The sequence below is a fragment of the Corvus brachyrhynchos genome, unplaced genomic scaffold (assembly GCF_000691975.1).
Source record: "Corvus brachyrhynchos isolate BGI_N302 unplaced genomic scaffold, ASM69197v1 scaffold202, whole genome shotgun sequence".
NCBI classification, from domain to species: Eukaryota; Metazoa; Chordata; class Aves; order Passeriformes; family Corvidae; genus Corvus; species Corvus brachyrhynchos.
In genome coordinates, this window is record NW_008238132.1 from 3,640,021 (window position 1) to 3,654,102 (window position 14,082).

General features: G+C 38.1%; 1 protein-coding gene across 2 annotated transcripts in view; it reads left to right on the plus strand.

Moving 5' to 3' along the window:
- Window positions 1-14,082, plus strand: part of NAA16 (N(alpha)-acetyltransferase 16, NatA auxiliary subunit) — a 64,448-nt gene that overhangs the window by 27,432 nt on the left and 22,934 nt on the right. For both annotated transcript variants that reach the window (XM_008633140.2, XM_017733569.1), the window contains exon 9: window positions 792-898. In XM_008633140.2, the coding sequence (XP_008631362.1) occupies window positions 792-898 (107 nt within the window). The remainder of the gene's footprint in view (window positions 1-791; window positions 899-14,082) is intronic.

Genomic DNA, 14,082 nt, shown 5'->3' on the forward strand with positions numbered 1-14,082 from the left:
TGAAAACAATCACTTTCATCATAGAAATAAAAGCATGAAAACCAGGTATTTTCTTGGCTGGATATCTTCTCTTTGAAGTCCTGCTTTTTCTTTTTTTTTAAACAGCATTTCTCAGAAAGGTAGCACTTACTGCAGGTATTGTAATTTTTAATTGAAAATATAATTAGATTTTTAGCTTTCTGCAGTATATTTTGGTCAAGATGATTCTGATATGGAGCTTATGTTTCTGAAACAATAAGTCTTGTTTCTAATGCCAGAAACAATCATATCACAAGTCATGTCCTACTCATAAAAATAGGACTAGAAGAGAGACAAAGGGTTCATTTCATTCTTCCTTCTTCCTCAAATCAGGAAACTTTATATCTGCACTACTTCTAACACATATTTGTCTAACTTGCTCATGAAAACCTCCAATGATGGAGCTTTTGCAGGATTTCCATTGTTATTCTTAATAGGATGTTTTCAGTGTTTGTTTAAATAGCTTTTGCTGCATCCTCTGTAGTCAACACTTAATATTTTCTTTTTTAAATAGACTTTGCAGGTTTAAGGACTGTTACCTTGTCTGCCAGCAGACTCCTAAACACTAGCAACTTAAGAATTTTACTCTGATTTTTTTATTTTTCTTTTTAAATCTCGAGCATATTTGTGGCTTATTAAATAACAGGAAAGATTAAAACTCTTAATTGCAGTTTCTCAGTTCCTCTGTTTCCAGCGTTGCACAGCAGTTAGTGAGTATATTTATATAACACTTGCAATCACTGACATATAACCAAACACACTTTTGTTCCTAGGTGAAAAGTTTAGAGAACTAACGGATAAGTTCCTGAGGGTTAACTTCAGTAAAGGCTGCCCACCCTTGTTTACCACTTTGAAATCTTTATATTACAATCCAGAAAAGGTAAAATTTAGTATTTATTTGGTTTTAATGAAGTCTTCTGTATTGAATTTCTAATAGACTAAGAGGTTTTAATGTAGTTTTTCCTATAACCTACCAATTATGGTTGTTGAACATTTTTTCCCTAATGTGCTATTTCGTCATGTGTGAATGATCACTTGATGTCAAAATGCTTGAAGTCAGATTGGTGCAGAATGCACCGAGGTTTTTGAAAAATCAATGATCATTAAGTTTGTGTACTTTGAGTGCAAGTGTTACAGGATTCTTTCAACTTATGGTTTATGATGTCACCAGAAGTAATGCTTTTAAAATAACAGGTGGCTATTGTTCTATGTAGATTTCTGAATTGCATGAATACATTAGTATCTACCACAAAGGCTTATTTCATATTTCAGTCTTTAGCTGAAACTTCAGTGTATAATTTTTGTACTTCTAAAGTCACAGTTTTGGTGTGATTGTTTCACATTAGAACAATGGTTTCAAATGTAGCTCTTCCTTCCAAACTTGACAGTAAGGTATAGTGAAAATAAATTTTTGAACCTAAAGCATGTTACTAAAATATGTAGAAAATAGAATAATTAAGATCAGTCTCTTCAGATACTATCTTTGCTACAAACACTATGGGTGTTCTAATCCATTCATGACTTGGTAAGAAGAGGGGTTTGTATCTGGAAAAACCTTAAATAAATGATGCAGCTTTTCAACCAGCAGTGAATACTCCTTTATTTGGACTAAAATTATTCTTCTTTCTAAGAGTTTCTTTGCTAGTGTCCTACCACAAAATCTTCAGTACACTTCTGTAAGCTCTACTTTTGCCATGGTTGACATAATTTTAGTGAATTCTGGTATCATGTTGTGGTTTAACTTCAACTGGCAGCTTAAGTACCATGCAACTGCTTTGCTCATTCCACCCCTGCTTGGTGGGGAGTAGAATCAGAAACACATAAACCTTGTGGGTTAAGATAAGGACACTTTAATGTTGAATGAAAATAAACTATAATAATACTAATAATTGTAATGAAAAGGGGAGAGGGAAGAAAAAAATTCAAGAGAAACAAGTGATACACAGAATAATTGCTCTCTGTTCACTGACCAGTGCTCTGCCCATCCCTGAGCAGTGACTGGCAGCTCCCAGCCAACTCCCCCAGTTTATATACTGGTCATGACATTGTATGGTATGGAATATCCTTTTGGCTAGTTCAGGTCATCTATCCTGGCCATGCTCCTTCTTGGCTTCTTGTGCCCCTGCTGCCTCACAGAGGTCAGGAACCTGAGCAGTCCTCGCCACAGTGTAAGCACACTTTAGCAATGACTGAAATACCTGTATGTTATCAGCATTATTCTCATGTTCAATCCCAAACACAGCACTGTACTGGCTACTAAAGAAGCAAATTATCCCAGCTGAAAACAAGCACACTTGTAGAGTACAGGCTTTTCTAAAATGACTATTGCTAATGGACACTTTTCAATGTAAATGAAATGGAATTGAAACTTTTTACGTTGTGATACTCTGGGTATCTAGATAGAAGTACAGTCAATGTTAGGGAAGTTCTAGCTCTGCTGTTTGAAGTGTGAAACATCTGCAGGTTGAAAGATAAGTATAAACTCATTTCTCATCTGAAAAGATTTTTAGCACTTAATTTTTGGCTAAAAAAAGAGGGCTACCATATTTTGGGGCAGACTTGCACAGAAAGGTGCCTTTCTGCTAGTTACCGTCATTATATCAAATCAGAGTTTCTCAAAACTGCCAGCTTAATCCTAAAAAAGTACTTGAAATCAAGAGCTTCACCTTTTCCAAACATGCTTGGGATTTGTTTGTGCTGCTAACTTCTGCAAAAGCTTTTTTGCCATATTTCAAATTGTTTCCTTACCAAAGATGCCTGTCTTTTTACATTTCAGTTGGAGCTTGGTAGTAGCTTCTCACATAAATTACTTGTATATTTTGACTGAAAGAGGATTGTAGTCAGTATTGTGTTATGCCTACTAGAAAATACCTAGCAAATTTCTGATTTCTCTACCAGTTGGGAAGAAAGTTCCCCTTGTGTTTCTTTGGAAACATGTGCAGTTTGGTGTAGTCAACTGCAGTTGGATTTTGGAGTGGCATAGACATGAGGACTTGATGAAAGAGTTGGTATTTAAGCCTAGAAAGTTCCTTCTTTCTAGAGCTCAAGGTGGGTCTGTGATCTTTCATGAACAGCAAGGAAAAAAGGGTGATAGTATAGAAGGCAGACATTTGTCAGATGTGTCCAGGAGAATGTTGCTTATTCTCTCATTTCAGTAAGTTGGTACCTCAGCCTTTGGCTGTGCTAGGTAGGTTTTGTCCCAAAGTATGTGTTACATGAGTACTTTGTATCTGTGAAACTAACATTGAGGAAAGTTCCCCAGCTGCTTCCAGAAAGAATTAATGAATGCCCCACCAAAAATAAAACTGAAATCACTGCAGTGCCAAGTGGGTGCATGGCATGTTACTTCTTTCAGCTACTGAATTGGAATTTGTTTACGTACTTGTGTGAAGTTGGTGTGGTGAAGGGTGTGGAGTACAACTTGTTCTTCATCACTTCATAGAAGAGTAAGCCTTACTGTGGTTAAGTAGGAAAGATGTTTTTAATCTTCCTTCACAGTGTAAGTAGAATTGTTTAAGAAACTTTGGATGAAGTCTCAGAAGGATGCTGTAAGTGGGAAATGTAAAGCTATTTGTTTCATTAAAAAAAAAGTAATCTTAATGTTATTGCTAAGAAACTCTTTGAGCAACCAAAGACATGAGAATCTGAAATCTGTTCAATAAAGAAAGATTGCCAAAATGCAGAAAAGCTCTGTGTATACTCAAAGACCTGTTTTGAGGTAGAACATTTCTTAATAAAGAAGTCTCTAATGAGTTAAAATATACTTAATATTGCATTATGCAATCTGTCTTTCCTATAATTCTGGCGCAGAAAAAAATTATATATGTGTTGGCCTTGTGTTCAGTTTGTGATGTGCAGAGGTTTATATTTGACTGCACAATTGAGTTGAAAAGGAAACTGTTAAAGGCTTGGTAACTGTGAAACTTGGATGCTTGAGAAAGTGACACAGATAGTGTGGTGAAACCTGGGGCAAGTGGTGCTGTATTTCATCATTCCCAGCAGTACTGTTGCCTTCTAGGAGGGAATTGTTAACCCACTGATGATTTATGTTAAAGCAGACTTTAAAAGAACTATGGAACCTGATGAGGAGGAAGTGTTAAGCTGGCTTTACTGTAAATTACTGAGCATGCTTCTGCAGCAAGATCCAGTTTCATACTGTGTGGTCCATTAGTCCTTGAAAGTCAGTGATCTGACTTACATTTTTCTCCATAGTTTTAGAAGGGAGTTATATAAGACATGGTTTAATTCTTCAAAGCTCTTCAAATGAGGTTGTGATTTCTTCAGGTTTTGTGCTGTTATGCTACTGCGATAAAGTAGCATGGGAACTGGTTTGCTTTTTTACTGTTTTTTTGCTATTTCTTCTTTGTCAAGCCACCTAGACTGGAGGAGATGTAAGTAGTTCAGGCTGAAGGGTGAGAAGCCATAAGAAAAGAAGCTAACAATTGTCTTCTGCCTAGAAACTATACTGTCATTTTAACTTGATTAATGTATTGTGCTGTGGATAAAACTTTTGATTATAAAAATACTGAAGACCCTAAAAAATTATGCTAGCTATTCAGTATCCTGAGTGCACTTCTATACCATGCTGTAGCGTGAAATTACTCTACTGGAATAAGGAGAGGGGTGTTGAATTGCAGGATGAACTCTTGGACAAAGGCTATTTGAGTAGATGTCTGTTTACTTTTTTTATAATATTGGCAATTGGTTTTCTACAGGTTATGTGCATGAATAAGGAGCAAAAGGAGTTAGGATGTAAAGAGTTCAAATTATTTCTCAAGTGATAATTGTTACTGTGCTCCCTGTTTGCAGATACCAAAGGCATGCACTAATCACTTCCAAACTTGCTGTGTTGGTACACAGGCAGATTCTGTGTCTTTACTACTGAAGACAAGGTCAATTGGAGGGTGATAGAGACTGCCAGACTCAGTCTTACACTGTTTTCATAGTGTCTTGTTCAAAGGAAGTTTATAATATCATATAGACTCTGTTCAGTGGTACATCATTTCTTATGGTCATAAATCACTGTTTATCTATAAAATACTAGAGAAATCATTTGATGGAACACTGTCTTGATGGCTTCGTTTGTATTTAAAAAAAATACTTGAAGTATAATGTTCATAACGACCTGTTTGCTTCAGATGGTTCTTTGAAGTAACCACTGTATCTTGTGAATAAATTGGCTATGCTTTCCTTCTATTCATTATATGGCAGCCTGAGGCTTTTTAAATGTGAAAACCTTTGGTCATAATGAAGTAGGGTAAATGCGTGTGGTTGCGTGAAGGCAAAGTTCACAAATGTAAAAAGCATTGCACCAGATTCTTTTCGCCTGTGAGCTTTGGAGAAAGGAAATGGCTGATCTGAACAAGAGCTGAGTACTTCCTCTACAGGTTACTAGTGTTGAGGAACTTGCATTCTGAGCTTGATATTAATTTTTCTCAACTAATCTTGAGTTCAGTCGCCTTCTCAAATACCAGCCTTTGCCTGTTCATACAGTTCTTCTTGGAGCACCTTCTTGGTTCTGGCTATCATTTAAGACATTCTGAGGGAATCCTGTGAATGTCTTACTGCTCTACAAAACTCTCTTAAGTTCATTCCATGTTTTTTTTCTTTCTCAGACCTTTTCCCCCTCATATTAACTTTATTTGGGTAATTTCTATGATGAAATGGAAGAATTCTGGAGTTACGAGTTACTTGTAAAGAAAAGGCACTCTGTGATAAACAACATCATGGTGGTGTTGACACTAAATCTGCAGTTTCAAGTTTACTCTTCATGTATTGCATCTGTGGCTTTAATTGGCAGAAACAGCACATGCCTCGTCTTCCTGGGAGGAAGACCTGTCCCAAGCAGGTACTTAAGTTTTTTACCTTCTCAACCTGCATCTTCTCATATCTGCTAGCACCAAGGCAAACATTGGATATGGTGATGTGTCTTTTGATCTTCTAGGAATCTTTTACTCCTCTGATAGGACGCTTCTTAAATCAGAAGGAGGCTCAATTAAGGCACCTGCATATATTCTGTAATGGATTGCATGGAACACAACAGCAGTGGATTGCTCAGCTGATGCCTAGTTGGTGCTTGTAGTGCTGTCTTGATGATATTTGTGTTTATCTACGTGTCCAAGAGTGGATTCCTGTTATGTATCAAGGAGAAGCAGAAGATACCAATTGTCACTGCTTCACTGACAGCTTTTGCTGTTATGCTAAAAAAAAAAAGCAAACAAATGAAAATACAACTCCACACGTCTTCATGAGACAGAATCCAGTAAAATTCAAAGCACTTTCCATGATACTGTTTTTGGTCATCTTTCCTAACAAGATTCTCATTTCAAGCTCAACACTTGTGTTAAATCTTCTGGTAGTCTTCTAAGAGTTGCTGATCAAGTATCAAGTTTGGTGTATCAAGACAGCAGAGAATGTACACCACTTCTGTCATTTTTGAGGTTATCTGGGTGTCACTTTAATTGCTTTCTTAAATACATGGATCTTAGTAGTGGAGGATTAGGTTATAGAATGTCTGAACATATTGGATGTGCACCTTGAACCTGATTGGGATGCATCTCCAACTCTTAGTGGAGCTAGACAGTGTCACTGCATTGCCATTCAGTCTTTGAAAGATCATCATGATGGATGGAATTTCTTGAGGTATATGGAGGAGAGTGTATGTCTCTCCTGTTTTCAAGAAGTACAAAAAGGAGGATCTGAGGAGCTTATGGGCCAGTCAGCTTGGTCTCAATCTTTGTGAAGCTGGTAAGGTGAATAATCCCAGAAACCATTACCAAACACACAGGACAGTAGGTAGTATGGTTTTATGAAGGGGAATTCGTGCCTGATTAAGTTAATAGCCTTCTCTAACAAAATTACTATCTCAGCATACATGGGGACAGCAGTTGATCCTGTGTATAAGCAAGGCTTTTGACACCATCTGTGATAACATAGACAACATGTTGAAGTACACCTTAGTAGACAGTAATTTGTACTGAAAACTGACTGAGCTGCCAGGCTCAGTGTTGTCATCAGCTGCATGAACTCCAGCTGGTGTCCCTAGGTAGGTAACACTGGGGCCAGTAGTGGGGAACATCTTTGTTAATGACTTAGTTGATGGGACAGTGTATCCTTCAAGAACCTTGTGGATGATACAAAACTGGAGGAGTGGCTGATCCATGAGAGGATTGTGCTGCTATTGAGAGGCCTTGATGGGCTAGGGAATGAGCTGAGAGGAAGTTTAACAAAGGGAAATAGCTGGGTCCTGAACCTTAGGAAGGCTAAGCCCATGCTCTAGTATAGGCTGGGGCCTGACCAGCTGGAAAGCAGCTTTGCAGAAAAGACCCTGGGGGTTGTGGTAGTCAGCAGACTGAACATGAGCCATCAGTGTACCCGGTGGCAAAGAACGTCAATGGCATCCTGGGCTGTATTAATGAAAGCACTACTGTGAGGTTGAAGGAGGTGATCGTCTTTTCTCTCAGCCCTGGTGAGATGCACCAGGAGTGCTGAGTCTAGTTCTGGGTGCCCTGGTACAAGAGCTGTACACACCAGGAAGAGCCCAGAGAAAGGCTTTGAAGCTGATGAAGGGACTGGAGTGTCTGGCATACAAAGAGAGGGTAAGAATTTGGGTTGTTCACACTGGAGAAAAGAAGGCTCAGATGGGATCTTGTGTATGTAACTAACTGAAGGCAAGAGTGAAAAAAGACAGGCAGATGCTTCTCATTGGTGCCCAGAGACAAGGTATTATATGCACAAATTAAAATACAAGAGAATATTTGAGCTAAAGAAAAGACACTTTTGTCATAGATGTTGTTGAGATGTAGTAGAGTTGCTGCCTTGGAGATGGTCAAAATGTGACTGGCCATGGCCAGGAATAATCTGCTTTAGCTGACCCTGTTGTGTAACAAGGGCTTGGACTAGGCAGTCTGTAGAGGTCTCTTCAAACCTTCATGCTTCTTCATCTTTTCACTTTACCTTCAAGTCCAGGGCCAGCTTGTAGCCATTTACTTGCTAGCAGGCAAGCTCATCTGAACTGGTACTGCAGTGCCAGGGCAAGTTGCATTTCATGTAAGTCTGGGAGCACTAAGACACTACAGCAAACAGTGCTGTAAAGGTGCTGATATATGTGGATGCCTGTATGCAGAAGCACTGAGATCCCAAATCCACATACTGTAATTTGGAATCTTCAGTTGTGATTTTTATATCCATTTGCCAGCAGAGCTGTCCTAATCACTTCCTAGAATTTCTTGCTTCAGGCTGTTCACAAAGGGAAAAACTTGTCACAGAATCTGCCTTTTAGAAATGGATTAACTTCAAATCATAGCTGAGTAACTGCAGACTCCCTTAGGATTAGGTTAAACGTGAGTAAATGCATGGTTCACCACAGGTCATGGGAAGCATGTGAAACTGCTGCTTCAGGGTAGGTACTTGCCAAAGAACAGGTTGTTTATTCAAGAGTGCAGTGGGGTTTGGCTGAGGATGTGATCTACAGAGCACATATGATTGTTTCCATCTTCATCAGTCTTGATTTTGGAGCTCTCAAAGTGGCACATATGGCATCTGTCTTTATTTCTGCAAAATTTCACAGTGCAAATTCTAATAGAGAGTGTTGTGCATTTGGTGTTTTGTCAGTGATCATCTGCTTGTAGTCTCAATTAGAGAAAAAGAGCTGTGTAAAGAATACTTCCAGCTTAGAAATCAGCAATGGTTTGGCCGGGCTGTTGATGTAGATGCTCACTGAAGATGAGTTTGTCCTATCTAGATGGCGAAGGAAAAGTGGAGGACAAAATACTGATAAAATTCTGGTGAAGTTGTAATTCCATCCAGATTGGTTTCTCAGGCCGAATAGTTCGTGTTCCCTTTGAGTAGGTTTCTGCTGGTGGAGTCAGTTTGTTCTAGCAAACCTGCTGCTGTTGGTAACATTAAGCAATAGGGACTATTGGTGTGACACTGGTGGGGTCAGTGTGCTGTTGCCCCTACCCTTGATGTGCTGTGTAAATGCCCAGCTGTTGGGAGCTGCTCAGTGGCGTGATTGTCTAAGGCTTGACAGATGCCATATGAGAGGTTATAAATGAGGTGCTGTGCTTTGGAGACCAGGACTTCAATTTTTAACAACTGCTACTTATATCTGCTATTCCCAGTACCTGGTGCGTTGCTGTGATCTACAGTGACAACTACAATGGCATATGTTTAAAGAGAAGGTGGCCTTTAACCCAAAAATAGCTTGCTTTATGGGAGGTGATAACACAAGTCCTATGAGCTGTCATCCTCATCTTGGTGTTTTAATACATAGAAATTCTGTGCCAGAAAAGTTCTTGCTCTTTCTGTACTGTGTATATTGAAGGGGAGAATAAGAGACACAGAATTTGTAGGACTCCAGCAGATGATATTCTTAGGGAACTGATTTATGAATCTCTCATGCAATTCAGAATGGATTATATATGAGCCCTGACTTGTGGACTGTGTACATCACATTCCCAATTGTCCATTCCACCCTGCCATTTTTGCTGAAAGAATAATGCAAGTGTTTGAGTACCAGTGTCTGAGTCTGTACAGCTTTAAATTTGTACTCAGTTTTTTCTCAGCATGGTGTGCTTTTAAGCTAAGAGTGGGAGCTGCTCAAAAAACCATTTCTGCAGTGCCACACTTGAAAAGATGGATGGGTTAAACGTGGGTAAATAAAAAATAATACTGGCTGTCCTCATTTGGAAAGTCCACAGACATGATTTATAAAAAGATCACATACTATGAGAGGTGCTTGTGTGTAGTGGGGCCAGTGATGATAGTGTGTTTTGAAGAACTGTAGTTATTTCTGAAAAAAGTAGTTTCTTAAGAACATTTAAAACACGTAGTTCTCATATTGCCTTTGGAGATTTATTCACTTGATATTCTTGATCTTGCCATAAAATACTAAGGTTTTGGCATCATCAATTCATAAACATACTTGGAGGTAATGTGTTTTAAAGTGAATTTCTGGTATTTGTGACTTTTAACCAAGGACGACGTAGTAAGACTTGTAGGTGATTAACTGCAGTGAATTAATTCTAAGGAAGAGAGACGTGGGAGGACAGCAGAGAGGCTGTAATAAAAGAACTTCATCCAACATAAAGAAACTTCTGTGGTTGTGTTTTGGGGGTTTTATTAACAAGATAACCCACTTTCCTCTACAACTTTGAAATGTTACTTAAAACACAGCTTTAAAAAATACAAATATAATAGGTGTTTTACGTATGGTTGATATTTCTGTAATGGCGTGAACAATTTAATTTTCATGATTCGTGGAGACTTTTTGGAATAATCACTTAAACTACTACGATGTGAATGAAGGGTTTTGAAATGTGACTGTATATATGGGGTTTCTTTATGCTAAGAAACATGGAGCATTTACAAGGAAAATGTCTCAACACAATACAGTTTTTGTGTAAATTTAAGTACTGTGATATGGGTGTCTTAGTCTCCTGTGCAGGGAGAGATTTACTATCTAGCTGCTAGGCTTTACTTTTATGCTACAAGTGGTTTTGTAGCTTCTATACTTTGCTTAGTGCTTTAGTATCTGAAGTTTGTTATTATTAAAATATTGGTATCAGCAAAGTATAGCCATTTTCCTTGAGTTTCCTTGAGTTATGCGAAACCTTTCATTTAAAAAGCCTACTGTATAACACGGAGGATTATTAAATCTTTTTATCAGTCTTTTTTAGTTTCTGATTAGCAAGAGTACTTGCTACAAGAGAGTACATATTTAAATGACAGTTATCCTACTGATATCTTTCCGCTTGAATAAAATTTGCACAGTTGGTATAATTCTTACTATGTCAGGAAGAAGCTGGAGGCTTTGTATGTTTGGGAGCAAAAACTAGCATTTAGGAGTGCCACTTCATTATTTTGAGTTTTGTTGTTTATGCAAAGTTACTGTTCAGAGTGAATGTAACTGTGGCTCTTGGCAGAATGTTTCTGCTGGAAGTTAATAACCTGAAGTATAAGCAATTACATGAGATGTAGTAATTTTCACATTCTGTAAGATACAATCCAGATGTATTTGAAATATCTGTGAACAGCGTTATTTGTTACTCTTCCTCACAAGAAATGGATCTCGGAGTGCTACCCTCACCTCCTCCACAGAAAATTCTCTTTGTACTTGATCAATGCTCAGAAATCCTCTTTGGTTCCCCATACATGCTGATCTCTATATCCATGAGATAAAAAATCCAAAGAGTGAAGATCTTCAATTAGTCAACATCAAGGTTTACGTCGATTGTGTTGCAGGTGCATTGGTTGATTCCATTGAAGCTCGACATTAGTGCACATGTGCCCTTTTTCTGAGTATCTAAAATCATGGAGACTGTGAGGAAATACTGGATGAGAGAAAATGTCTGGCTGGAAGAAACATCAGAAACAACAGTCTCAAAAAAAGGTGTAAGACTGTCTACACAGGAAGGTAGGCTGTCTTCAGTGAAGATCTTTCTTTAACCTTTCTGGAAAGAAGGCATATTTCTTCCTTAATGTGGAAAGCTAAAGGAATATAAAGCAAGTTGCCACTGTTGGTTGTTTGGGGTTTTTTTTGTTTGGTTGGTTTTTGGTTTGGTTTGTGGTGTTTTTTTTTTTGTTGTTGGTTTTTTTGTTGTTGTTGTTTTTTGTTGGTTTTTTTTTGTTGTTGGTTTTTTTTTTGGTTTTTTTTTTTTTTTTTTTTTTTTGTTTGGTTTTTTTTTAGTTAGATGTCCTCTGCAGATTATTGGTGGATTACATAAGGCAGTAAAAACATTAGTTCTGTTAGGCAACTGCATTTTAAGAAGTAGTATCTCTGTAAGATTAACCAAGGACAGCCTTTTGTTCATACTAACTCCATCACTTCAAGTGTTAGGAAGTAGCGTCTTTGAGTTAAAATTCCAGGAGGGATGATCTGGTAAGTGGACTTAGCCAGGATCTGGCTAACAACTGGTATGTTCACAGTGAAAGATAGCATTTGTACTGTACAACTGGATCATAAGGAGGAGTAAGGAAACTGTAAAATAAGTAGAGGAGGGAGAAGGATGAGAAACATCATTGTAGGTACAGCAAGAGTTACAGCAAGGATGTGGTGCTTCTGCTCTGCAGTGAGAATGGGGAGTGTAAAACATGCTGAGGGCCGACAGTTTAAGTCTGTGAGGTAACATGTAAGCCAAGAGCTGACAGGTGTAGCAGCTGATTTATGAACTACTTTTTCAAGAGAGCTTTTTTAGTTGGAGTGATCTGTATTGGGATTAACTGCTCCAAATAACCCATTTGGAGACCCACAAGAAATGCTCTAGGTATCTCTGCTCACAGTTGCTCCTACTGATGTTTTCCTCATGTGAAATGATTTGCTTTCTTTAGTGCAGTCCCCAGACTTGTCCAAAAGCTTTCAGAAAACCAGTTTCTCACTAAATTAGTTGTGTGGTGACCACAGTGTTATCTTAGAGTATTGGTTTGCTTTGAATTTGTATTGTACTACAGCTGCTATAAACTTTCCAATTGATTATGCTTGTACACAGCATTATTTTTAAGGGCATGTTGCTTCAGCAGAGCAAGCATACAGAATACCTGTTACAATCTGCTTTTTGAATGACAAATGCAAACTAGACTCACTCAGACAAATGGAGGAAGTTTTTTCATCTGGAATTCAGTGTTTCAGACAGCCTGTGTGATCATTTGTACTATTGACCCTAGAAAAAGTATCACTTGTTTTATTTCTAGATTAGCTGTTAGCAGTGCTACCAGCGATGGACAGCAGCAGCTTTACATATAGTAGTGCAAAATTACTGCTTTATGGTTAGCCAGTCATCATAAGCTGGTAGCTCTGTGGCACAATTCCTGGGAGTAAAAGTGTGCTTAGCCACCACACACTGAGAAATGCTAAAGTTGGTGACTAACCATGATACCATGGGATGTGTCTTCTACTGCAGATTACAGATTTTTGTCTTCCCCTGTGTAACGTGAGCATATGCACACATTTAAAAATGGTTTTCTCGGGGAAGCAAAAGTGATTATTGTTGGCTCAGTTGAATAAATTTAAAAACAGCGGTACCTACATGTGAATTGCTGCTAGTTTTAAAGCAACACTTTCAGTGGATGTTACACAAAACAGTAAAGCTATGTCCTTGACATCTATATATGTCAAAGATAAGAAATTTAAGGTGACTTGTGTCAAGTAAAAGGCTGTCTTTCCGGTTTTCCTGGTTTTATTTTCATGGTGTGAGGGTTGTACAATATTTTTTATTTGTGATTTTTTTACTGCATTCAGATGTTAGCCATCTACTAACATGTAGATCACATTCCTCCATGATGGAAGTTGTCTGTATGAGGCTGACTGGGCTTTCACAATTGGAGTAATTTATTTGAATATTCTCTGTGGGCTTGTTCATACCTCATTGGGTGAGGGAAATCTGTGTCTGCTGTATAAAAAGTTGTGGAGCAGAAACTTTTCAAGTGAGAACAAAGGAAGCAGTTGCAACTAAGTTAGTGTACAGCTGCCATGATTAAAAATGGAAATATTCAGTCATTTGCATACCCTATGCCTTTTCTATTTTACACTAATAAATCTGAATGTTAATATCTTATGTTTCAAAGCAGGTAGATGGGACATTTTTTAAATAATGGAGAAATGTTGCTGTAAAAACAAATCTACCAGTCTGAGCCTTGCTGCAGAATTTTTTGGTTCTTCTCTGAACTGTCTGAGCTTATAGATGCTGTGATCTTCGATATTAATTTACATAAAATTATAGTAAGTAACAGGAAATGCAATTTTCTAGGTGGCTGCCCATAAACACCTTCCTATGTGGATTACATTGGAAGAGCCTGAACTCAAAACCTTTTGTGCAGGGCAGGTGTGCCAGCTGGCTTGTGTGCTTGGCATGTTTTTTTCTTTGTCTGGATAAAAAGCAGGTCTCAATTCATGCCAGTCACCTCTTGGCTATAGACAAAGATGCTTCTTGTCTTTATTAGGCTGTAGTAGAAGACTTTTTCTAAAGTGTAGCTGCCCTTTCCTCCTGCCCTTTTCTCTTCGTGTAGTTAATTGAATTTATGAGCTGTTTTTGAGTCTATTGGCAGCTTCTTTATTTGAAACTTCCT